General features: G+C 33.8%; 1 protein-coding gene across 7 annotated transcripts; it reads right to left on the bottom strand.

The window, feature by feature from the left end:
* Positions 1-543: 543 nt before the first annotated feature.
* Positions 544-21,707, bottom strand: LOC131041488 (uncharacterized). 7 transcript variants are annotated; one of them, XM_059209191.1, is made up of 11 exons: positions 21,625-21,679; positions 21,456-21,549; positions 21,091-21,150; positions 4,339-6,931; positions 4,201-4,248; positions 3,828-4,106; positions 3,030-3,743; positions 2,540-2,942; positions 2,339-2,434; positions 1,611-1,909; positions 544-1,520 (listed from the first exon to the last, which is right to left on the bottom strand). In XM_059209191.1, the coding sequence occupies exons 7-10, from the start codon at positions 3,114-3,116 to the stop codon at positions 1,659-1,661; spliced, it is 837 nt and encodes a 278-aa protein (XP_059065174.1). In that variant the 5' UTR covers positions 3,117-3,743; positions 3,828-4,106; positions 4,201-4,248; positions 4,339-6,931; positions 21,091-21,150; positions 21,456-21,549; positions 21,625-21,679; the 3' UTR covers positions 544-1,520; positions 1,611-1,658. The 7 variants fall into 7 exon arrangements, 1 of the variants encoding a protein (XP_059065174.1); XR_009358536.1 differs by lacking the exons at positions 544-1,520; positions 1,611-1,909; positions 2,339-2,434 and having other exon boundaries at positions 2,768-2,898; positions 4,339-4,404; positions 4,476-6,931; XR_009358541.1 differs by lacking the exons at positions 544-1,520; positions 1,611-1,909; positions 2,339-2,434 and having other exon boundaries at positions 2,768-2,898.
* Between the last annotated feature and the right edge of the window lie 2,830 nt (positions 21,708-24,537).

Here is a 24,537-nt window from a genome sequence, read left to right as displayed (position 1 = left end):
GGATTGATGTTTTGTTGCTGGCACTGATCTTGGTTGCATTTTTGGGATGATAGCCTCTCCACTGGACTATTAATACAAGCTTTCTTAAAAGCTTCCTTTATATCTAATGTAATTGAGAATATAGTCAGGGTATATTGGGCTGCATATGGGATATTGTAAAGGGTAGGTAGGCTTATGTTTCCAAGCAATACTGAGGGGTTTTCTTACTAGTTCTTTCCCCTCAATGCTCATTGAACCAGACACCATGTTAAAAAAAATAAAAAAATTAATATACTTTTAGTGGATCATCCACTTTTATCAAAAAAAAAAAAATTATTATTACAAAACTGATTTTTTTTTAGGTCTCAACCATGCATACTTAAAAATACTATAAACATTCAACAAAAATTTCAGTAGACAAGTAGACAAATCATATCAGCTAGGCATATTTAAAAATACTATAAACATTTAACATGAGAATTTCAGTAGACAAGCAGACAAACCAAATATTAATGTTATGAAACGCTTGGCTCTAGATATCTAATAATTTTTTTGGCTTAGGACTTCCTCTTTTAAGTTGGGCTTAAACTCATATATAGAAAATCTGATATATAAGATGATCTCTAACATACTAATGTACCTGTGGCACTCACAAACAAAGGTTTGCAAGTCATTAGTGTTATGTTCCTCACAATGCTCCAACCTCAAAATCTAATTTAAGCAATAGTGTTAAAAGGGACAGTGTCTTTCAACATCTTTTTGACATGTGGAAATTTTAAGTCTTCATTCGGATTCAATGGCCATTGGATATGCCCCGCTTCACAGTAGAATCTAAACCTCTGAAAAGCTTGTATACCATCCATTGACACATCATATTTGCCCAGTGCTGATTTCAGTCTCCGCCAACTTTGTAACTTCAATTTCTTTTCTCCACCCATCTTTTCAGTCTTGCCGGCCTGCTGGGAATTCACCAGTTCTTTCAATTCTTCCATTTCTTTCTTAAGGGAATCTAGTTCTTTCAGTGCTTTATCTAACTTATCAGTAGCTGTCATCAAGTTCTCTGGTCCTGCCATTTCGCTGCTTTCAGAACAATCTCCAGCTTTAGTAGCATCTCTTACTGATGTCGTTTGGTCATTAACACCTTCCTTCAATTTCAATTGCTCTTTGTTGCTGCTTTCAGGAACCTCTATATTTTGGGACTTTGTAGCTTCCTCCAAGTTCTGTGTTGGTGGGTCTTTATTTTCACTCTTGCCTACTTGCTGTGAGTTCACTACTTCTTTTAATGCTTTATCCAACTTACCATTATTTTCTTTCACAACTGAGATCAAGTTCTCTTGTCCTGCCACCTCTCTGTTTTTGGAATCTGTAGCATTATTCTCCTTGACGTCTCCTTCCCATTTCTTTATGCAATGATTAATGATCGCTCGTAGTGACGGTCCCCCGGGTCCTGATTTTGATTCTGATTTTGATTTCAACTTCGATTCTGACTCTGATTCTGGTTCCAGTTTATAGGTCTTAAGAAGATCAATGTCTTTCCATCCCTGCAAAAAAGATGAGCAAAATTCATAAACGTAATCGCAATCATTTAAGTGAGCATTAATCTATATAGAGTTTTTGGTCTAAATATATACCTGTAGAAGAGTATTTATATTTTCCTCAAATTCCCAACAGATGAATATCTAAGTAATCAACTGAACCAGCCATCCATCCATATGCTTCGTTTCATTATTCATAACGAAGATATACCAGACCAGCCGATGGTAGGTAAGCAAACGCTTCCACTCTCGAGGCAATTTTCGGAATTCTGTAGTCATCGCTTGAAAGTGGCAAAATGCGTCTCGCTCTCCTTCACTGTATCTCACGAACAGCAGCTCCCTTATAGGAATTAACTCCCTTCTGATATTTGACTCACTGATATGCTGCTGGTTACCTACACAAAGACAGTAGAGAATTTTACTCTACTGATCTAATCATGGAATTTATATGAATTATTAATAGAATATATTCCATGTATGAATTATTAATTAAATATTTTAATATATTCTAGACGAACTAAATTTACTAGCATTTACAACTAAATACGAAGCCATATATTGGTTCTATATGCTAAAAGAAAATCAACAGTGAAGCCAAGTATAGTTATAGTTTTCTCCTTAGATAGTTTGGTAAACAAAATAACCCTTTTGAATGTATATTTGCAAGTTTGTATTGTTTCCTTCTTTAATAATCACTTTGTATTAAATATTGGTTCGGATTGCTTACCACTTCTCCTTTATCAATATAGTTTGAATTATAAAGATTAAAATTATAACTGTAAAGTAGCTTTGATATCGAAATATTGTAAAATGTATGGACATACTTGTTCCATCTGTGTCCTGAATATCTATAGCAATTCTTCCAGCTGGTTGTGTTTGCGGTGGATCATCTACCGTTTCTGCTGAGCTACTTCCTTCTCCTAATTGTAAAGAAAGATCTTATCAGTTGCTAAGGTTACAATATTTAGGAAGTACAAAAGAGACATAAATCCTCCTTAAAATATTACCCGTCTTTAATTGGTTACCTGATATAGGAGCCACTGAGCCAAGCAATTTTTTAAGAAAATCGGGCACATAATATTTTTCAGACTGTTCGAATGCAGAAAATAGAGCATTGTATGCTCTATCTATTTCTGGCATGGAATCATCTTCTGTATCTATTTCTGATTCTGAATGGCCTTCCTTACTTTGTTTTTGGAACACTCCCAAGTGTCGATCCAAAAAATCCTTTGATTGGACTTGGCTAGGGTCAGGCAGGTCTAATGGCAGTTGTATTATCTTTTGTAAATACTTGTCTGCAAACTTGCTATTTTTCAAGGATTTATCTCCATACCTTTTCATTATTGCCCGTTGGATCAACTCTTTATCCATTCCTAGAATCACGCTGATTTCACAGACGGCGAATACCAGATTAATAGCCGATAAAACCTGTGGCATAAAAATTTATTTTACCACATTGTCATTAGTACGGACAATTGGAAAAAAATAATGAAAACAAATTTTATCTCAATTTACCTGAAGAACGATTGCTTCTTGACATCGATCAAGATCGTCGATAAATACAATTATTCTAAGATTAGCACTGGGTATCAAACTAGGCATGTTCACTCCACTGTATATAGAAGACCCTGTTGTGAAGTGCACAACCAATAAGGGTTTTTGCTAATTTCTTTTTTCAAGAAAGTAATATCAGAGATTATGTCTTCCTGATAGCCAAGCTTTTCACTGTGGTTAGGAAGTTTTAAACTGCTCACTAATTGATCACTCACGGGATTTACACCGCTCATTAGTTTCTTTGATAAGGCTAAAGCTACAGGAAAAGATGTTGCATCTATCGAGCACAAGCCATAATATCCAATTAAACGAGATGGCAAATAGAACCGCAAGGATGCATGGAAAGATAATCTCAATCCATATAACATGTTTCTGCTTTCTCAGGGTATTTCTGAAACCACTGGGCATCTGTCATTATTTCTTCCATTCCTTTCGTTATTTCTACTGCCATTCCCGCTAATGCTTCTGATTCATTCTTGTATTTCCAAGCGTTATATCGGACAGTTAATTTCTAACCGTGATTGTTGAGCTTTTACTTTGAACTGAAAACGAAATTAGGAAATAGTTATACGAAAGGATTACCATGCCTCTGCTATCCATAGCAGCTAGTGATTTAAATATCCGATGGTATTTAGCCTCGTACACATTTAAAAACTCACGAAGTAAGTCTCCTTCCTAGCAAACAACCACATTTAACATTGAGTTAGTAGAAATGATTGAATAGAGAGAGTTATTTTATTGTATAAATATAATGTTTACCTTTGTCATTTTGCCTGATATTTTATATTTTATCTCCATCCAGCATTCAGCTATCTTATTCTTCATAATCTGAGAAAAATTACTTTTTAATTTGGTGGTATTTCTATACTCGGCACCGAGCAATAATTTTATGCTTGTCTCAATTTGGTGGTATTTCTTTTTGCCCTTTTCTGTATGTTCTAAAATTTGAAAACCGGGAAATTTTGACGTTTCAGAATTGGACATTTCAGATGGTAATAATGCCACTTGTGCAGCTGTCTTCAACAAAATGCCCTCTGTCTGTATTGAATGAAAGCGAAGTAGACTTTAGGCCAAACATATTAAAATTTTGAGTAAACAGAAGACTTTTTCAAACGTATGATTTTATATTTACCTGCATCATCAAAAGCAATGCGATAACCATTTGAAAAATCACTCCTTCCTGTAAAATTAGGAATAACTACTTTGGATAACCATGCTCAAAAAATATTTAAGCATTTTAATAAAAAAAAAAAAACGTAGTATATCTTACCCAAATTGTCAGATGTAGTTGGTTGATCATTTGCTTGTTCTGTAATGCTTTGAATTTGCTGCGAAACTGTAAACAACCAGACTTCGTAAATCTAATTACGTAAAGATGTAAAAAAATTCTCAAGTTTATTGGAATACCTGTCTCAACATTATTTCCCTCCTGTTCGCTTAACTTTTTCCTCCAGTTCTGATCTTTAATGTCCTCGAGTTTAGCACCCCTGGTAAGCAATTCTTTGGTGAGGTCAATATCACCCAGACATGCAGCTGTCTTTAACAAGTTGTTTTCCTTTCCTGCTTTTTTCAGATTTTCAGTGATATTTTTCTTTTCTTCTACAAGGAAGTTTCTGAGAGGAGATTCGGCTAAATGTTGGTCTGCAGTGCCTAACCCTGCAGCGGATTTTATATTTCTTTTCATCAGATCCACACTTCTTTAACAGCAATTCGGCAACTTCTTTTCCATCCTCTCCAGTTATGGTTTGCGCGACATAGTGTAGCACTGTTCGGCCATCACAATCTCTCTCGACAAGGGGATGAGCTCCCCAGTGCAATAAAACTTTTATTACATCCACATGTCCCCCTTTAGCGGCTTTATGAAGCGCCGTCTGACCAAACACATCTGCTATACGCATTCTACCCTCTGAAGCGGCCACATGTAGTACTGTCAGCCCGCTCTGGTCAACGATGGAGTCATCATGAAAATTTTGTTTCCAATTTATTAAACCCGAACAGAGATCGTCGTAGCCTCCTTTAACAGCTTCGAAGAGAGCTGTTCGCCCATCTGTATCTCTTATTTGCAGAATGCCTTCATTTATTCTGCAAAATAAGTAACAGAGGCGTGCATTTCCTTTCATAGCTGCAACATGGATAGCTGTTTTACCCATATCATCTTGTTTGATCACCCATTTCTTCTTCTCTTCCTCGCTTGTACATTTCTCGAGCATTAACTCGATTAGCATACGTGCTTTGTAGGCATCTTCACACATAGAAGCGTGATGCAAAGCTGTTTGGCCCTGCTCATCGCAAGCAAGAGGATCTGCTCCACTCTCCAAGATTTTTTTCACAAATTCCACATTGCCTTGAGAGGCAGACTCACGCAGAATCTTGGCAGAATCGAGCTTATCAAAAAATGTGTGTAGCGCTATTTGAGAAACCGACAATAGCTTCAACATTAGCTTTAAGTTATTGTCCTTGACGGCCATATCCAGAGGGCTCACCTCATCTTTGTCTTTCCAAGTAACCATCTCCGCCCTCCTTTCATACAAATCTTAACTCTGCACTGTATCGCTGTCACCTTCTCCAATCAACACATCGACAATACCTTCGTCCCCTCTCTCAACTGCATAGTGGAGGGGGAGGCGGTCTCTATTGTCTCGAACATTCGTCTTTCCCCCGCATTCAACAATCATTCGACAAATGCTTACTTCAGAACCACTTTCACACGCCCAATGAAGAGCAGTCATTCCTTTTTCGTTTGCTGCATTGGCGAACTGCTCTTTTGAATGACATTTGTCGAAAAGACTTCTCACAATTTCTTTATTATCATACAATATAGCATAATATAGAGCCATATTCTGTTGGTCTGGGCCAAGGTTCGCTTGTGGCTGGGCACCCCACTCTAATACCTTGTTCACCACAACACTGAACTCATCCCTCACTGCAAGGATTAAAATCTTATTGAGAATATCGTAATTTCCAGTTTTGTCATTGTAGGCCAAGGATGTAATTTGCCGATCATCACATGCCTGTTTAACAATTCTCAACAGCTCCCTCCATTGGATCTCGGAGAGAAGAGAGAGTATGGCGGTGAACATGATGAAATCCCTTCGGTTTCTTGTCTGGCACTCTTCCTTGAACCATTCTTTGAACAGTAACGAAAGACTTAGATTTACCATATGTCCTAGTACATAGGAGGAGGAGAAGTACCACAAAAAATTCCAGATAGCATCTGATGTGTCTCCTTGAGAGGCAAATTCCTGAAACAAAATCACTTTTGAAAATTCCTCATCCTCACTTATACCTGTACTAATACTATCTTTCGCATCAAGAAAGGTTTGTCCCACGATCTTCTTATGCTCCTCAATGAACTTGTCCGAGCAGGACTTTCCCATGCTAGTCATCACTTCTTTAACGGACTTCTCCGAGAACTCTACCCAGTCGCTCTTCTCCGAGAACTCTACCCATGCTACATATAATTTTGTTCATCTCTTCAAATTTGCTTCTATTGCCGAAAGGTACGTTGCCCTCTCTGACATCTCGTGGGTTAAAAGGCTCTTGTTTTTCCCAAAAGTTGAGCAGCCAGTACACAACTTCGTAATTCCAGTCCTCACCACACAAACGCAATGCAACTTCTCTTGCTTTGTGGGTAAGGGCAACATCTTCATATCTGCTCCTCGCATGATCTGAATCACCTGAACAACATTTTGTAACGCTATTTGAATCTGAGTTTAAATCAGAATTCAAAAGCCTTATAACCCTTTGCACGGCCTCTATTTCTGAAGCCATCGTGATCTTAGCCTTATAATGTTGAGGTCTCAGTGTTTTGATGGTGAATACTCCATGCCTAACACTCGTTTTACCACGTTAACCATCCCATCCTGCAAACATACGTGTAAACAAAACTAACAGCGTGAAGATGTGCATACCTGGAATATAGTATATACCTATTGTATTAAAAAACGAAATAATTATTCTCTTTTCTTAGAGAAGTGTTAATTTATATTAAATATTTGAAAATGTGCATATCTGGAATATAGATACCTACTGTATAAAATAATTATTCTCTTTTCTTAGAGAAGTGTTGATTTATATTAAATATTTTAAAATGTGCATATCTGGAATATAGATACCTACTGTATAAAAAAACGAAATAATTATTCTCTTTTCTTAGAGAAGTGTTAACTTATATTAAATATTTTAAGATGTTCATATGTGGAATATAGATATCTATGGCATAAAAAAACGAAACAATTATTCTCTTTTTTTAGAGAAGTGTTAACTTATATTAAATATTTTAAGATGTGCATATGTGAAATATAGATACCTACTACATAAAAAAAAAAGAAACAATTATTCTCCCTTCTTAGAGAAGTGTTAACTTATATTAAATATTTTAAGATGTGCATATGTGAAATATAGATACCTACTGCATAAAAAAATGAAACAATTATTCTCCTTTCTTAGAGAAGCGTTAACTTATATTAAATATTTTTAAGATGTGCATATGTGGAATATAGATACCTACTGCATAAAAAAATGAAACAATTATTCTCCTTTCTTAGAGAAGTGTTAACTTATATTAAATATTTTAAGATAAAAAAGGAAAACTAGGGAAAAAAAAAAATATTGTTGAATTGAACTTAGAAATCATCACGCCTAAAAAGATATTTTAATTATATAATGATACAAAAGTTGTCTCGAATTCTTTTGTTATGTTAATAAAAATTAACATTTAACATTTTCACTTGAGTATTGAAATTATATAATAATATTTTTAAGTGCAAAATTAAATTGTATAATAATAAAATAAAAGAGATGTTAAGTTAGGATTTTGAAAACATATAGAGAGGAGAAAGATAACAATTAGAAAGGGTCTCAAATAAACAAAGGAGGAAGATGATGAAGAAGCAATGGATATGATTAAGAGTGCAAAGAATGTGATTGTTGCTCTTGGGAATAATGTTTTTTTTGGAACCTTCAGGTGATGAGCTTCTCATAGATATAACATGCTCCACTTCTCTTAGGTCTACTTGCGATTCCCCTCATAAGGAGTGTTAAGATCAAGGGTAGAGTCTTCTCATCAAGTTTTAGATCATAGACATGGTTGTAGAAAAAACTAGAAACTAATTTCATTTTTACAATACCTTTTGTAAGGAGTTTATTACCATTGTAGGGGATGTTCTTATGACTATTAAGATTATTTAGACTAATTTGGGGATGGTTTTAGAGGTTGAGATTTCTGATAAGGGTATTCCTTCTATTATTCCTTCATTTTTCTCAAGTGGATCATAAGAATGTTAGTGAGAGATTGAGTACCTTAAGTTAAGCAAATAGAATTTCCCATTAAGTTGCATTTAGAAATTTAGGGGTTTATATATTCTAGTAAGACTTGTAGGGATATGAAAAGCACTCTATTTAAACATCATAAATTTTATGGTCAAATAATTAATATCCATTTTACACTTCATATACACAAAGATTGGTGTATAGTTATCTTATTTTTTACTATCCCGAATTGACCTTTTATTATTGAATTTGATAATATTTTATGAATAACCTATGTAGAGTTTTTTGTGTGGATCTACTCAAAGATAAGTCTCTTATCACTATTAGAAAGGATGTACATAGAGCAAGGGTTGGTTTTTATCCTCGACCGTACAAACTAGTTATGTAGGAAGTTTAACTCATTTTAATATCCCCAATTTAATAGTGGATATATCCCTAAATAGATAACAAAAAATCATTATTGGAAATTTCTTTGGTCCCATACCAAATATTTAAATCTTTTCAGGTTGGAAATAAAGAAAATACAAACTAAAATGTCATGTATAGATCTATGCTATGGCTAATGGATTTTATCTCAATTTCCTTCTCATGTCACGAGAATTGTGATAAGAACCTTTTGGTTTCACCTTGATTTTAGGGTATACATGGCTATTCCTTAAAAATTATCATATGAACAAATAAAATAAAAAAGCACCAAAATCTAATTAGTGTGTGTTGTTCATTAACTCACGAACTAATGCAACCCTACATGGCATTTGCAGGAGGCTCCCTATCTATTGATGCCACCACCAAGGGATAAAAATTAATTTTTGGGATAGGTGGTGGATAATTTTTTACCATCCTGGGTGAACTCACAATGCTGGTTTCCACTTTTTCGTACATCCTGATTTTTGCCAAAATCATACATTTTTTAGAAAATATAATGACTTAAGCATTAAGAGGTCCCATTTTAAGTAACTAATTGAAGAGAGTTAGATCAAAATTTCTTGTATAGAACCTCTCTACTTCTAAATCATACTTGCAATGGAGTCACCTTTGCATCTATCAAATGCTGATAAGAAAACAATTTTACATTAGCTTTTGGGGGGTCAAATGAATTCATTTAGAAGTTTTATTTTTTTAAGTATTTAGCCCTTATTATAAGCTTTCCAAATAGTATAAATTTTAATATATTTTTATTTTATTTCTCAGGAATGTAGGGTTTTCACCAAACATGAACTTCTTTGTTCAATGCTTATGAAAATCTTGTAAACGTCACCCAAAAAATTTTGAAAAATATTTACACACTAGGTATTGAATACCTCTTTCCAACTATATATATGGAATATTGACTTCAAATCTTAATAAAAAATGAAATATTGAGGATAATGTTACAAAACCAATTACAAACACTAGATATGGATTTTTAAAAACCAATTTTGAAAGAATCACGTTAAAATCTATTATAGAAAAAAAATTCTGCTATACAGAGTATCACTCTTTAAAAATGTTGTTTTATAAAAAAAACTAGTTTTCAAGGGAGATAGAAAAATGGAAGCAAATTGATTCCAAAAATTATCAAAAAAATATTTTTAGAATTTACATGCAAAATGAAACAAATCACTAATTCACATCATCTACAAATTCCTCATGGTTTAGAAGTAATAGTTGTCTGAATCTGAAGTTTTTTTTTTTCTGAAAATGAATATTGCAGTGTCAAATTTGGCAAAAAAGTGTAACTCACTATTGTGGGTTCATCCTCCTCCATGCAATAAAAATGAGGTCTTACAATACTTTTGAGAAAAATCTATTGCGAGTTTATACTTGATGAGATCCCAAACTATTTGGACGTTTGGGAGTTCCAATAGGGCTTTCACAAGACAAAATAGGGGCAAAACATGCCCAAAACTAGGAATTAAGATCCCTTAGTAGGTCAAATATTGAGCATGTCAAAATCCAATTCGTTCTAAATGAGGGTGTCAAGACCATACAACAAATCAACTCACTTACTAAAACATTTTTATAGCACACTAGGCTTCTAGCATAGGGCGATGAGGGCAATTCTCTTAGGTCTTGAGGTTTACCTTGTTTTGAAACTATAGGTCTCTTTTTGATTATGGGTTAGTATGAACAAGATTCATTTGACAAGTAGCATAACACATCTATATTGGATCATATTGTTTGGAAAATCAAATGGTGGATGAAACATTTAGCATTAATAAATAGGTAAATTTGAACACTTTATAGTTTAATTTAATTTATTATAGCTCATTTTGAAATGTAATACTAACCAAATTATTAAATTTACTGTAATAATATTTTAGGGTTAGAGAATTCATTTGGCATCTAGAGGCCCTCTAGCTCCCAATTACGCAATGGTATCAATTCCATGCGTATATAATTAGTAAATAAATAGTAATTAAAGTACATTTAAGTAATTTTATCTTATATGAATGTCAATCTTAAAATTACATTGGATATTAGAATGGTTAATGTTGGGGCCTTCAACATATGGATTTGTTAGTTGGAGTGGCTATAGGGAGAAAGAGGTGAGAAAGAGAGAAGCAAAGAGGTAAGGAGGGAGGGAGCTAGGGTTAAAGAGAGAGGGTGGGAGGAAGAGGTAGAGATAGGGATATATAAACAGGAGGAGAAGGAGAGATATCTAAAGGGAAAGGGTTCAACTTACATGTCAACATCCACAAGTTTGTTAATTACAAACCCTAAAAAGTGACATAATCTTAAGCATTGTCTCCATTTATCTTGCATGTATTTCAATGCTACGTTAAAAAATTACATAGTAATGTTGATCTCTTTCTTAAATTTCTACTTTGTTTCATTTTTTTACGTTTCAATTATGTTACATTTTAATCTCCAATTTAATTTGCTAGTGTCCATTTTTTGTAGAAAACCTATGTATGGTATTTTTGGTCTCAATTTTTACTTATTAAGCATTTAAGATAAATTATATTTTTACAAAATATAATCTATTCTATATATGATTAAGAAAAGAAATCAATTAATTTCTAAAAAAATAATGGGGGCACACACTCATTTTTTAATTTTTCAAGATGTGTCCACTTTGAAAATTAATAAAAGAATTGTATTTTCATTAAAACTCTTAATGGAAAAAAATCAAGCATAAACTACATGATATCTAATTTTTCACCATTTTTAAAAAAATGATAAAACAAAGTCAACATTTTAGAGGGAGCATATCAATCACTATGTTATGTTTTTTAAATAAAAATAGGAGCATTTTGCGCTCTCCCTATATGAAACCCTCAATCTCCACTAGTTTTTAAAAATTTAGTAATTTAGAAAGTAGATTCAAAGAACTACAAATCTTGTTTTTGTTGCATCTTTTAAATTTTAGCATAACAATCAAGTCAATTTCTCTTCCAAGATCATTTTTTTTTATAAAAAAATGTTGCCACTTAAGACCCCTCTTTTGGTCCCTCATTTCCATGTACTTACCCTCTTCTTCAAGTTTTATTCCCATTAGAAGGTTTCTCTAGAGTTATCTTTATTAAAATTTTGTATACATAATTATTTATTTTAGATTCACATTGAGTAGTGTTCTTGTACATATTTTTGGTCCAACATACATATTCTCACATTTTAACCTAAATGAGTGATCAAAGTACTCATCAATTAATATTTTTATTGATATACTAGACTACAATATATATATACCCTAAATTATTGATCATGTATGGCTTAATCCATTGTGATTGGTATCGATAATGTTGTTCACATGAGTAATAAGTATAATAATTAAGAGTAAAAATTAGAAGAATTGGCTATGAAGGTAGCCACTCAAGATCTAGAGACCAAATGGAAAGAACATAAACAAGAGAGAACAAGAGAGACAAGAACATATTCTATTTTTATTAATGGTGCAATAGAATATAATCAATTGGATTCCATACAATTGATATGCAATGAATATAATCTTTCTTATATAGGAAAGACAAAAGGAGATGATAGCACATGATAATGACATGTGGCTCAATGAGATGCAAGGATGGGTAGGAGTTAGTTAGAAATCAACCACCCAACACAAATAAGTATGCATCCTAGGAAACGATAAGTGCCAACTATCATATGGTTGGACATAAGCAAAGAGTAAATTATTAATTTACTCCAACAAAAGTAAATAGTATAAAAAATTGTGAAGATATCTCCCAACAATAGTTTTCCTAAGAGATTGGAAAATTAGCCAATATTAAGTATCCCATACAACTAGCATATCTGATGTGCAATTATTTTAGCAATAAGTCATTTTGGTTTGATATCTTGTAGACCTTTGGTGATAAGGTTGTTTCCCTAGTTTTTTGTCTAGTGCATCTATCCCCACTCTTTCAGCCATGATAGTACCTTCTTTTACCCTTGTACTAGTATCTCTTGGCTTTTTTCCAATCGATATGTTCCTCCTCCTAATTTTGTTTCCCCTTTATATAACTACATCTCATATGTGTGTTTTAACATCTACTTCTTCCTTGTCAACCCATTACCATTTTCCTTATTATTTTCATCACTCATACATCCATTTTATTTACCACTTCTTTGTCTAATACCATTTCTACTTCCATGAACCTCCATCATAGCTAATTCCTACACTATGCTTCATTTCACTCCCCTACATACACCTTGATGCACATACTTATCTAACCCCACACACAATTATATTTCTCACTGCTATATTCATTGCATGCCTCATAGCCATCCTTCTTGCATGAATTATCTTGTAAGTTCTACATGTATATCTATCCTACTTGTATATAGCTAACTAACATTTAATATGTCTATTTCCATTAAATCGGCCTAATTGCTCTCAACACCAGTTTCTTGTGCTCCTAAGATCCATGTCTAATGTGTACATAGCAATCTCAATTATGATGGTATACATGGACCACTTACATGATGCCATGTTCACCTTACTAAATTTGGATTGTGGGCTCATGATCTTTTTTTTGTGGGTACTTAATTAATTTTAGACGCTTATGTGGGCTTGAAGATGAATTAATGGCTGCTATGTGTCACCTTGGTGGTAGTGGAAAGCCTTATATCTTATTGAGGCGTTCTTATTTATGACATAGAGAAAGATAGTGCACATTTGTACATGCATCAAGAGGATAATAATATGTCTAACAACCACCTAGGAAATTTTGATACATAACACTGGTAACTAATTTACTTACAATTCATCACTAGTGGGCATGTATTCAACATGCTATCATGAAACTCATTGGTGATTAGATACATAAGGATGTTGAATGTTGAATATAGATTTGACACAATTCATTATAAACTAAAAAATTAAACACAAAATTAAATATTTTTAATATTATACAAATTAATTTAAATTATTATAACAAAAATTTCCTAATGATTTATTATTTTTCAATTGAAAATTTTTATATAATATAATTATAAAATTTATATTAAGTTATAGTGAAATATATTTAACCTAACAAATTAGATTGATTTTTTTAATCATTATTATTATTATTATTATTATTATTATTATTATTATTGAAAAAAGGGTTAAAGATTTATTTAGAAATCACAAAATTATAAAGAACAGGCCTTAGGCCCACCAAGACAACAACAAAAACTAAAAGGATCCTAAAAAAACCACCAGCACCACCACTACAAAGTCCAGTGACCACAAAAATAGATCTAATAGTTAGATTTCCAATGATAAGACCTTTTTGAAAAGCCCTCAGAAAGATGACATTATGCAAAGTAGGGTCAAAGGCTAGCTACTTTGGAATTACACCAAAAAATAGGCTCATCCAAAGCCTCAAAGGGCCTCAAAAATGACAATGAAAATGAAACAAAAATAAAAGGGATGGCCAAACAATCAACCCCTCTATTCCACTCCCTAGGAATATGACAAAAGGAGACAAATTCCAATGTATTACACAGTTGTAAAATATGTCTAACCACAGAAGCTAATTGCCAACTCACATCATTCAAATTTTGTTTTTTTAACATATGTCCACAATAATTTGAGAATCCGACTCACAAATAATCTTCCTCCAACCTAAAGAACAACCTCGCTCAACAACAATCTTAATAGCTAGGGCCTCCATAAGATTGTTAGAGTGTCGTCCAATATAAACAGAGAAGAAAAACACTACACAACCATCGCCACCTCTACCTATACCTCCAATACCTACATGTCCAGGATTCCCATGGGAAGAGCCATCTGTATTAATTTTTAAGATTCCCACAGGAGGGGGAATCCACCTTCTATCTCTACTTATCTGCTGCTTCACATGTCGAGATCCATTTCCAGCAGCACAGTCCATTTTAATGTTTCCAATTGCAAGTTCCTTACAATAGCATAATCACCTGGATCAACATTTTTAGACAAATTGCACTTATTCGAGATTGTCTCTTGAAGCCTATTAACTATCTTCTACCACAACTGAGGACTCCCTATATGTGAATCACAAAAGACCATTTGATTCCTTTCTAGCCACAAATTCCAGATAATAAGGGTTGGCTCAATAGCCCATACCACTTGAAGAAAAGAGGTCTTTGCTAGGGGTCTGCCCAAGCTATCCCAAAATTCAATTAAGGAGGTAGCATGAAAACAAGCATGTTGCCAAGCCTCCCACCACATGTACCGAATCTCCCTAGAGAAAGGACATAGAAAAAGCAAGGGGGAGCAGTCTTCCTCATTATGCATGCAAAGATAACAGATAGATGGTCCTTGGAAGCCTCTCTTACGAAGATAGATGGTCCTTGGAACATCTGTTAGGCCATGCAATTGCCTATGAAGTTGAGCATAACCTTCAACAATAGAAAACTTACCTTTTGGTTTAGGACCCCAAGCCAAAACATCTCTTTCCTTGAGAGAACTACATAGCCTACCCTCTAAGATATTAACCAACACCACACGATCTTCATCCGAACCACCTAAGGGCCATTCAAGAGAATCCTTCGAACAATTCACCTCAACCTGTCCAATGCACCTAGTTGTTTTAAAATTCTCCACCTTAACCCATCCAACATTAGTGAAAATGTTGCAAAGAGGCTGAAGTTGTGGATAACTAGACAAAATAGGAGGGTGACCATCCAAAGAGTCCTCCCAAAAAAGAGCTTCAGAGCCTCTATTACAAATCTAGAAGAGGTCATCTTTAATAAGTTGGACACCTTTTTTAAGAGTATCCTCGATACAAGAGCCCCTACCCATTAAACTAAGATGAGGCAACTCATAATCATTAGCACCAGGGAGATACTTGTGGGTTAAAATCTTGGCCCAATCTTGATCCTGACTATTATACCACCTCCAATATAGCTTAGTTGCCAAGGCCTTGCTAAGCAAAGCAATAGATCTAAGGCCAAGACCCCCAGCATGTCTCGGTCTACAAATAGAGTCCCATTTACCTAAACTCCACTTATAAGAAAGAAACTACCAAACCAAATAAATTGATGAAAAGAGCATCGAACTCTCTCACAAAGCTGGAGGGGGGAGCCTGCACAAAGCACCTATAAATGAGAAGCTCTTGCACCACAGTCTTAAGAAGAATCACTCTTTCAGGAGAGGATAACCACCTATATGTCCAATGATTAACCTTGCAATGAAATTTATCCATAATTCCTTGCCAAAATTCTTTGCATTGAACCCACAAATCTAAAGGAATCTCGAGTTACAACAAAGGAAGGGACCCTGTCTGAAATCTGAGGATCCTGGCAATCCTATTCTGAATAAGTTGAAGGGTATTAAAGAAATATATGGATGATTTTTCTTCATTAATTTTCTGACCTGAGGCTTTACAATAGATATCCAAATCTCTCCAAAAATTCATTGCCTCATTGATTCTGGCCCTTCCCATCAAACCTGTGTCATCCACAAACTAAAGATGAGGGTAGGGAGGTGGAGCTTTACTCCAACTCTAGCCCTGAATACGACCATGTCTCACTTGGGAAGTGAGAAATCTGCCTAGACCTTTAGCCATGGAAATAAATAAATAGGGAGATAAAGGGTCCCCTTGCTGAAGCCCCCACAAAGTACTAAACAATTCTGAGGGTTCCCCATTAATAAGAACTAAGAAAGAGGTAGAAGTCACATAGCTAAGAATGCAATTCACCCACTCTTCTCCAAAACCAAAATCCAAAAGGATCTTTTGTAAGAAATCCCAACTTGTGCCCTATCATAAGCTTTAGCCATGTCAAGTTTAATAAACATAGCCTTCTCCTTAGAGGAAGCCATCGAATGAATAACCTCCATTGATATCACAACTCCATCAAGGACCTATCTTCCATCAATGAAACCACCTTGCTCCTTAGAAACCAAAGTGTGGAGGAGAGGTTTGAGTCGTTCAGCAATCAATTTAGTGATTATCTTGTAGACAACATTACATAAAGCAATAGGCCTGTACTGATCCAAGTTATTAGCCCCCTCCTTTGGAATGAGAACTAAGAAGGTAGAATTCATAGATTTGAGCATTTTTTTATTCCTATGAAATTATTGAACCACATCTAGAAGATCATACTTTATAATCTCCCAAAATTCTTGAAAAACCTCAATAGGAAACTCGTCAGGGCCAGGAGCCTTGTCTTTTTTCATTTGAAACACAACCCCCTCAAGTTTAGATAATAAAATGGGGCACAAGAGAGCATAATTCATTTCAACAAAGACAAGAGGGGGAATACAGTTCAAGATGGCCCTCTCTTCCACCATAGCTTTAGGATCCTCTTTGGTAAACAAATTAGAAAAAAACTTGACACCTTCTGTAGCAATTTCTTCTTTAGATGAAAGATGAACCCCTTCTGAAGGAATGACAGAGGTAATAGAGTTACCATACCTCTGAGCCTTAAATGAATTATGAAAAAAGCAGTGTTTCTATCACCTTCTTGGAGCCAATCCACACGAGACTTTTGTTTCTATAAAATCTCCTCATGCAACTCCCACTCTTCTAAGTCCTTTAGAGCAAGGGACTCGACCATACTGAGCTCCACAGTCATCCCTTGATCCCTAATTTGACATGTAACCTCATCTAGCTTGGATTGAGCTTCCATTTTGTGTCTATGCAGGTTCCCAAAACATTGTTTATTCCACCTCTTCAGCCTATATTTTACATGTTGTAATCTCTTTCCAAATGTGTACATAGCCCGCTTGTGGGTAGACACCCCTTCATACCACCAATCAACCATAAGATCCCTCAATGACTGATCATGAATCCACATCAATTGAAATTTGAAAGAGGTATTTTTGGAGGTTCTAAAAGATGTAATAGAAAGTTTAATAGGTCAATGATCAGAACCCCTCCAATTAAGAATTTCTTGATTGGTTGACCACCTATCATGCACCTAATAGCAGGAAACCAAAAATTGATCAAGTCTTTCAGAGATAGCCTCAACACCACTCCTCCTATTATTCCATGTAAAGAAACCATTAGTTGGCTTCACATCAATGAGATTCAAGAAACCAATATTATCTTTGAGTAAATTTGAGTAAGGATCAAGCCTAAATAACCCACCTCGCTTTTCCTCCAAACTAGTAACAACATTAAAATCTACAGCCAAAATCCAGGGGAGAAAAGGATCCTGAGCCCGAACAAGATTGATGTGAGCCCAAAGATGAGACTTACCCACAAGATTAATAGGAGCATAAATATTAGAGAAGAGGCATCTTTCTCCAGTCTCAAAGCTAGAAGAGACCATAGAAATGGAAGACCTTCTAGAAAACCACCACAAAGGGGAAACTTTCCTTGGTTTCTAGAAGCAAGCAACCCCCCCTGAACTACCATGAGAGCTCACTCCCTACCAAAGGCCCTGGGGCCAGACACGCAAAGCACAACTGACCAAACCATTCACTGAAAGCTTGGTTTCCTGAATAAAAACAACATCGGAGACTCATAGTCAATTAATCTGGGAACAAACTTTTGTTTAGGGATTTTTTTCAACCCCCTTACATTCCATGAGAGCACAATCATTTATGTGGTTGAGAGAAGTGGGAATCAATGGGCTTCATAGACCCCAACTCAGCCAAAGTATCACCAATAAGTTTAAACTTTTTCTGATCTATTTTTTGTTCACTCCTTAAAGGTTTGTCTAAAGAACCCTTTTTGAGGGTCTTCTTCTGCAAGCCTAAAACAGGTGGGGCTTTGTTACTCTTCATTGAACCTAAGGCCAATATAGTAGAAGGAGGAATAGATGCCGTGACCACTGCACCTTTAGGGATCCGTGACTCGCTAAGATCTCTGTTGTCCTGAACATGGGAAGGCAAATCCATAACCATTTGAATATCCTATTGATTCTCCAAAGACAAGGTCTGACCCTCTTTCGTGGAATCCCCATTTAACACCTCATGCTGAAATTGGGCACCCAAGGACATTTCAACTAGAACTCCTTCCTCTTGGACCAAATCCTCTAGAACACCAAACCTATTTAGGGTGACATCATTTTGCCTATCCAACCAAGTTCTCTTATTTCCTTTGTCTTTATTCTGAGGTTTGACAGGAATGAAGCCATCTTTATCAGAATGACCATTAGGCATGGGGGCTTTCCCCTTATCTTTCCCCAGAACAAAGTGAGGAGGATCGAAAACATCCAATTTAGAAGATTTATTTCTCGGACATCTCCATGGTAAATTACCATATTCATGACAAATTCTCCATCTAAATGACATGGTCTCATAGCCCAACTATTGGATCCAAGAAGATGGCCCCAAACAGATTTCCATAAAGTCTAGCAAAAGATTATTTAAATCAACTTCTACACATATACGAGCATAGGAAATTACCTTTCGATCTTGAGTTTGCGAAGCCAAACCCACAGGTTTACCAAGAACCAGTGAGATTGAGAGAAGAATATCTTCTCTCCATAATTCCAACGGAAGCCTCGACAATTGGATCCACACGGGCACACGAGAGGGAAGCTCCTCAATTGAATTAAAGCCAATATGCCAAGGTTTAATAAAGAGTCCCACCTAGTTGAAAAAATAAGGGCCACCCTCAAAAGCCTTGTTCCTATCTGCCAGGTTGGAAAAAATAACTAGAAAATAATTATTGGTTGCCATAAGTAGCTCCATGTCTCCTTCAGGATTCCAAACACAAAGTGCCCAAGACTCTAAAACACATATAGAGAGGTGAAGACCGATAAATTTGCATATGAGAGCATGATTGCACTAATATTGAACATCCTCTAAAATTTTCTCAGGTTGAATAACTAGAACTGGACGATCTTGGGATCTCTCCAAACAACCATTCACCTTTTTCATGTGAAAAGACTCTTTCGAAGAAGAGACACCTGCCCCTTATTGGGATTGGCCAATGTGTTCCTTTCCACATGCATGCATCAAATGAGATGGATCTACCATATCCAGATCTCTAAAGACCATTTGAGAAGAGGATAATCCTCTATTCTCCATGGATCCAGAGAAAATACCAAAAGAAGAAAAAGCAGAGGGGTGGAAAACCCAACCCGAAAACCCCACACACTCGGACGACAACCTAGAGCAGAAGAAACAAAAAAGGGTTACAAAAACAAATAACCTACGACAGCCTAGAAAACCTGACCACGGGTAAGCAAAAATCGACCCCAGCAAGAAAGAAACCTCCCTCCCCCTAGGAATGAAGCAAGAAGAGCGCAAGACACAGGCTAGGACACGTTGGCCCTAGCATGACACCCGCGCACACGCAGAGCTATCCTTTCCATTTTTTTTAATTATCATTTTAATTGCTTAAAAGTATAATATTAATTAAAAAAATTAAAAATATATATATTTATATTATATATACATTTTTAAAAACATATAGGTTTGATTGATATTATTACCCGCTATTCTAACACATTATAAGTATATTATTTGAACTTTTATTTAGAGAAAAAAAAATTCCAATAATTAAATAGCTAAAAGGGCCAACACCCATTATATTAAAATAGTAAAACAAAAGTTTAACATAATCTAAGAACATAAACACCATAAAAAGACCACAATAAACACATGATTCTCTACATAAAATAAAAATATTTTATTTTTGAATTGTCTAAAAAAATTAATGATTTCTTAAGACTCCTATTCAATATTTTAAGAAATTCGTACAAATTATTTTCAAAAAATATCTATTTGTAATCAAATAATGTATCTATTGTGTGATATGGTGACTCTCCATGACTATTTTTAAACCTTATCTTATAAAATAATAAAAACTAAATTTTCAATGATAAAAATCAAATAAAAATCAATAGCATAAGTACTATCATCTCAAATCAATGTTTTTAATTAAATAAAAATACTTAAATAAAATACAAACTCTCCACAATAATTTATTAAATATTATTTTCTTTTACTTGTATAAATTTTCAAGAAGATTAATAAAAAAAATAAAATGCAACTATACAATTATTTTATTTAAAATTGTCTTAAAATAATGTCAACATCATTTCTCCTGATTTTCAATATTTCAATTAATTTAAATTCTTTTAAAAATAATATCCCTTTCTGATATATAATATACCTTAACTAAAATTTAATTAATTTTTTAAAAATTTCTAATAAAAAAATATAACATAAAATTAAATGGACCCACTACTCTTCATCAATTGAAAGAACAATTAAAAATAAAAGTGAAAAGGGTCAGATAAATATTAAATATCTGCACTATCCATTGTGAAATTTCTGGATCTGCAATCTAACTTGTAAGTTATCCAAAATTACAACTGACAGAGGCAAAGTAAATACTCTCTCTATTGAGAGATATAAGAAATGAATACAATTGCAAACGGAATAAATATAGCCGTGAAAGTGTACCAGGATGACTGCCTTTGCCCACAACTGAAGACAGATGGTTGAACGAGCATACCATGAAAACTGCAAAATTGTAATGGGCAAAATTGATCAGTACTATTTAATAATAAGTGTTCAAAGATGTAAGGATTAGGTATGTGATGTTAAAATATTTAATATAATTTAACTTACAATTTAATAATTAAAAAAAAAAAATTAGAAACTATATCAAAAATTTCTAGAAACTCTTCTTAATTAAAAAGGGAGGAAGTTCAAATAAAAATAAAGATGAAACAAGTTCGTTGTGTAACTTTTTGCAGTCAATATACCATACCAGATGGAGTGAAAATAGAAATTGAATATTAAAGGGTTTTCAATAATAAACAAACCCAATATCAAAGGACAGCCAATGTTAGGTTCCCACGTCAGCCTTGCCCCGCAGAGATAAACATTAAATATTTGTGAAATTTCTTGACCTGCCATCTAAGCCATCTAAAATAATGAATACAAACTGAAGGAAATGACTAAATATTATATAATATAGTTGTGAAAGTGTACCCGAATGACTGCTATGCCAAATCTTTGGTGAAGAAAACTGAAAAACTGCCCCGAGCTTAGTTTGCAGTAAGCCTGAATACAACGGTTTATATGCAGTGTGAGAAGAATCACGCCTCAGATTAAAGTTCCGACATTCTTCAAATTACTTTAATATTTATTCTTCATCTATTAAAGTTGAAAAATTACTTTTCACCTGACTCCCACAAATATTTTGATTTTGATCACTTTGATCCTTCATTAAAATATATTTTCTTATCTTTAACAAATCGAAAAAAGAATAAAAAATATTCTAATTCTCTTTACAACTCATTTTCAATTCATATTAATTTAAATATAATGAATAATATCAATTTATTAATCTAAATTAATTATAAATATTATTATGAAAATGTAATTTAAGTAAAAATTTATTTTATATAATTATTGAACAGATATTTATTAAAAATAACTATTAATTTTTTAAAGTTTTTTATGACTCAATAAAGCATTTTATTTGTTTTATATCTATTTGTTCTATTGATAGTGCGAAATAAAGCGGTCAAGTGAAAAAGGTAAAGTCGCGTAGCCTCAAGGACAAAAGAATAAAGTCGCGTAGGCTTTAAGGACAAAAGAATAAAATTCTGTTTTCTACTTTTCCTTTGAATTTAGCATCACTAAGTTTTACTTTTCTTTTTTGTGTTAAACGAGAATGCGCTTTTATACTTGCCTTTACACTCTCAGGGAATTGAATCTACACACGTATACCTTATTACTCAATGTTTAAGATGATAAATTAATTATCTTAATTATTTTAGCAATTCATTTAGATTTAAAAATAAGAAGGTAAAATGAAATATAGAACATAATGTTTTATAGAATATTTTAGGACTCTATTGGTCTTGTGTTTTTAAGGAGTTCTTATTTTCTTAATAGACTTTTTTATATAGTTTTTTTTATTCATATATATAATTTTTTTTTCTTTCATTGATTTTGAGTTCTATAATAGAGAATGTACTTTGATCCCAAAATTCATTATCTAGAATAAAATATTTTTGAATAAATAAAAGTTTTATTGTTTCTTATATACAAAAAAGAATAATACACTATTCACAAAAAAGATAGGTGTTAGAAGACACTCTCTCAAAGACTAAGTGAGGCTAATCTTAAATAACAAGATGAAATAACAAAACAAACTATGGAGTATTGTAACATAATTTAATTAAATAGAAAATTAATTATTTCTATTTAGTTATAAACCCTACATCCCCTCACAAGGAGAAGCCCTTGGCAACAAATGCCAAAGAAGCAACACGACAGCCAAATCCACCATTGAGCTAACCCCAATACCAAAACCACCATTGTTGTCATCACCATCCCCTTCCTCATCTTTGCAATCACTGAGGATTTGAAAACCTTGGTTTCTGCTCCTCCACTCGTCTGGGGATTTGAATCATAATGTGTTTAACTATGATCAAAATGAATTTTTCAATAGTTGGTTTTAGTCAATTTTTGTTCAATGATTATATAAAATTAATTTATTTTTATTCATTATGTAAAATTAATTTATATTAACAACTTGATAGTATTCATTCCACTTAAATTATTCTAGATTAAAAAGATAAATTTAATAGTTATTTTTAATAATGTTTATTCGATAATTATATAATAATTTTTTATTTAAATAATTTTTCCATAGCAATATATAATTTAAAAATCATATTTACAATTAATTTAGATTAAAAAGTTTATAATTAATATGGATTAACAATTAATGTTGGGAGGTGACTTCAACTCTCCTTTGTTCCCTTCAGAGAAGTTTGGTGGCTCTAAGGACCTCTATGAAAGTATCAGTGATCTTGCTAACTTTATCATGATTGTTGGTCTCATGGACATTCACCTACAAGGATCTCAATACACTTGGTCCAATAGGAAACAAGGTCACCATCTTATTCAAGTTAGACTTGATAGGTTCTTGGTTTCTAGCAAATGATTGAATCTTGATAATCTTTAACTCAATTCTCTCCCCAAGACAGGATTGGACAATAATGCTATCATTATTTCTTGGGAAAATTGTCTTAAGAGAGGCCCTTATCCATTCAAATATGAAATTATGTGGACTCTTCATTTGAAATTCAGAGTTATGGTGGAACAGTGGTGGAGTATTCAAGTGAATGGGACTCCTATGCTCTATGTGGCTCGAAAACTGAAGATGCACATATATAGAGTGAAAGGATGGAACAAATGCTCCTTTGGTACATTTTTAACATAAAAAATCTATTTTTGCTAAGCTGAAATCTATTCTAGACAAAATTGAAAGGGGCGAGGTTGTTCAGGAGGACTATTTGGAGGAGATAGCTCTAAGGGACTAGTGGATCAGACTAAACAAAAAGAAAGAGGTCTATTGGAAACAAAAGTCTTGAATTCAATTGCTTACCAAGGGTGACAAGAATACAAAGTTATTTGATCAATTGATTATGAAACATAGAACAAAAAGCAAGATAGGGCAACTTCAAAGAGAGGATGAGTCCCTAATTGAGGATGATGTTGAGATTGCTAAGACAGTAGATTTCTTTTTTGAGAATCAAACTAATAATGGTAGGAATGTTTTTAGTGACCCTGATGGCTTGTTGGAGGTTATACCTGAGGTCATTACTAATATGGATCTGCTCCATCTCACTTCTAGATCTCCTTTCAAGAGGTTAAGGTTGTTGTTCTCTCTTTTGGAGCCTCCAAGAGCCCGGGCTTTGATGGGTTCTCCCTGACTTTCTTTCAAGAATTATAGGATGTTTTGGGGATTGATGTTTTTAATGTTGTCAAGGACTTCTTCAGAACCGGTAAACTTCTTAAACAAGTCAACTCTATTTTCATTTATTTCATTCCAAAATGCTATAGTTTTGCTTCCTTAAAATACTTTAGGCCCATTAGCCTATGCAA

This window comes from Cryptomeria japonica, chromosome 7, assembly GCF_030272615.1.
Source record: "Cryptomeria japonica chromosome 7, Sugi_1.0, whole genome shotgun sequence".
In the NCBI taxonomy this organism is placed as follows: domain Eukaryota; kingdom Viridiplantae; phylum Streptophyta; class Pinopsida; order Cupressales; family Cupressaceae; genus Cryptomeria; species Cryptomeria japonica.
This window is presented reverse-complemented; position numbering and strand designations above follow the sequence as displayed.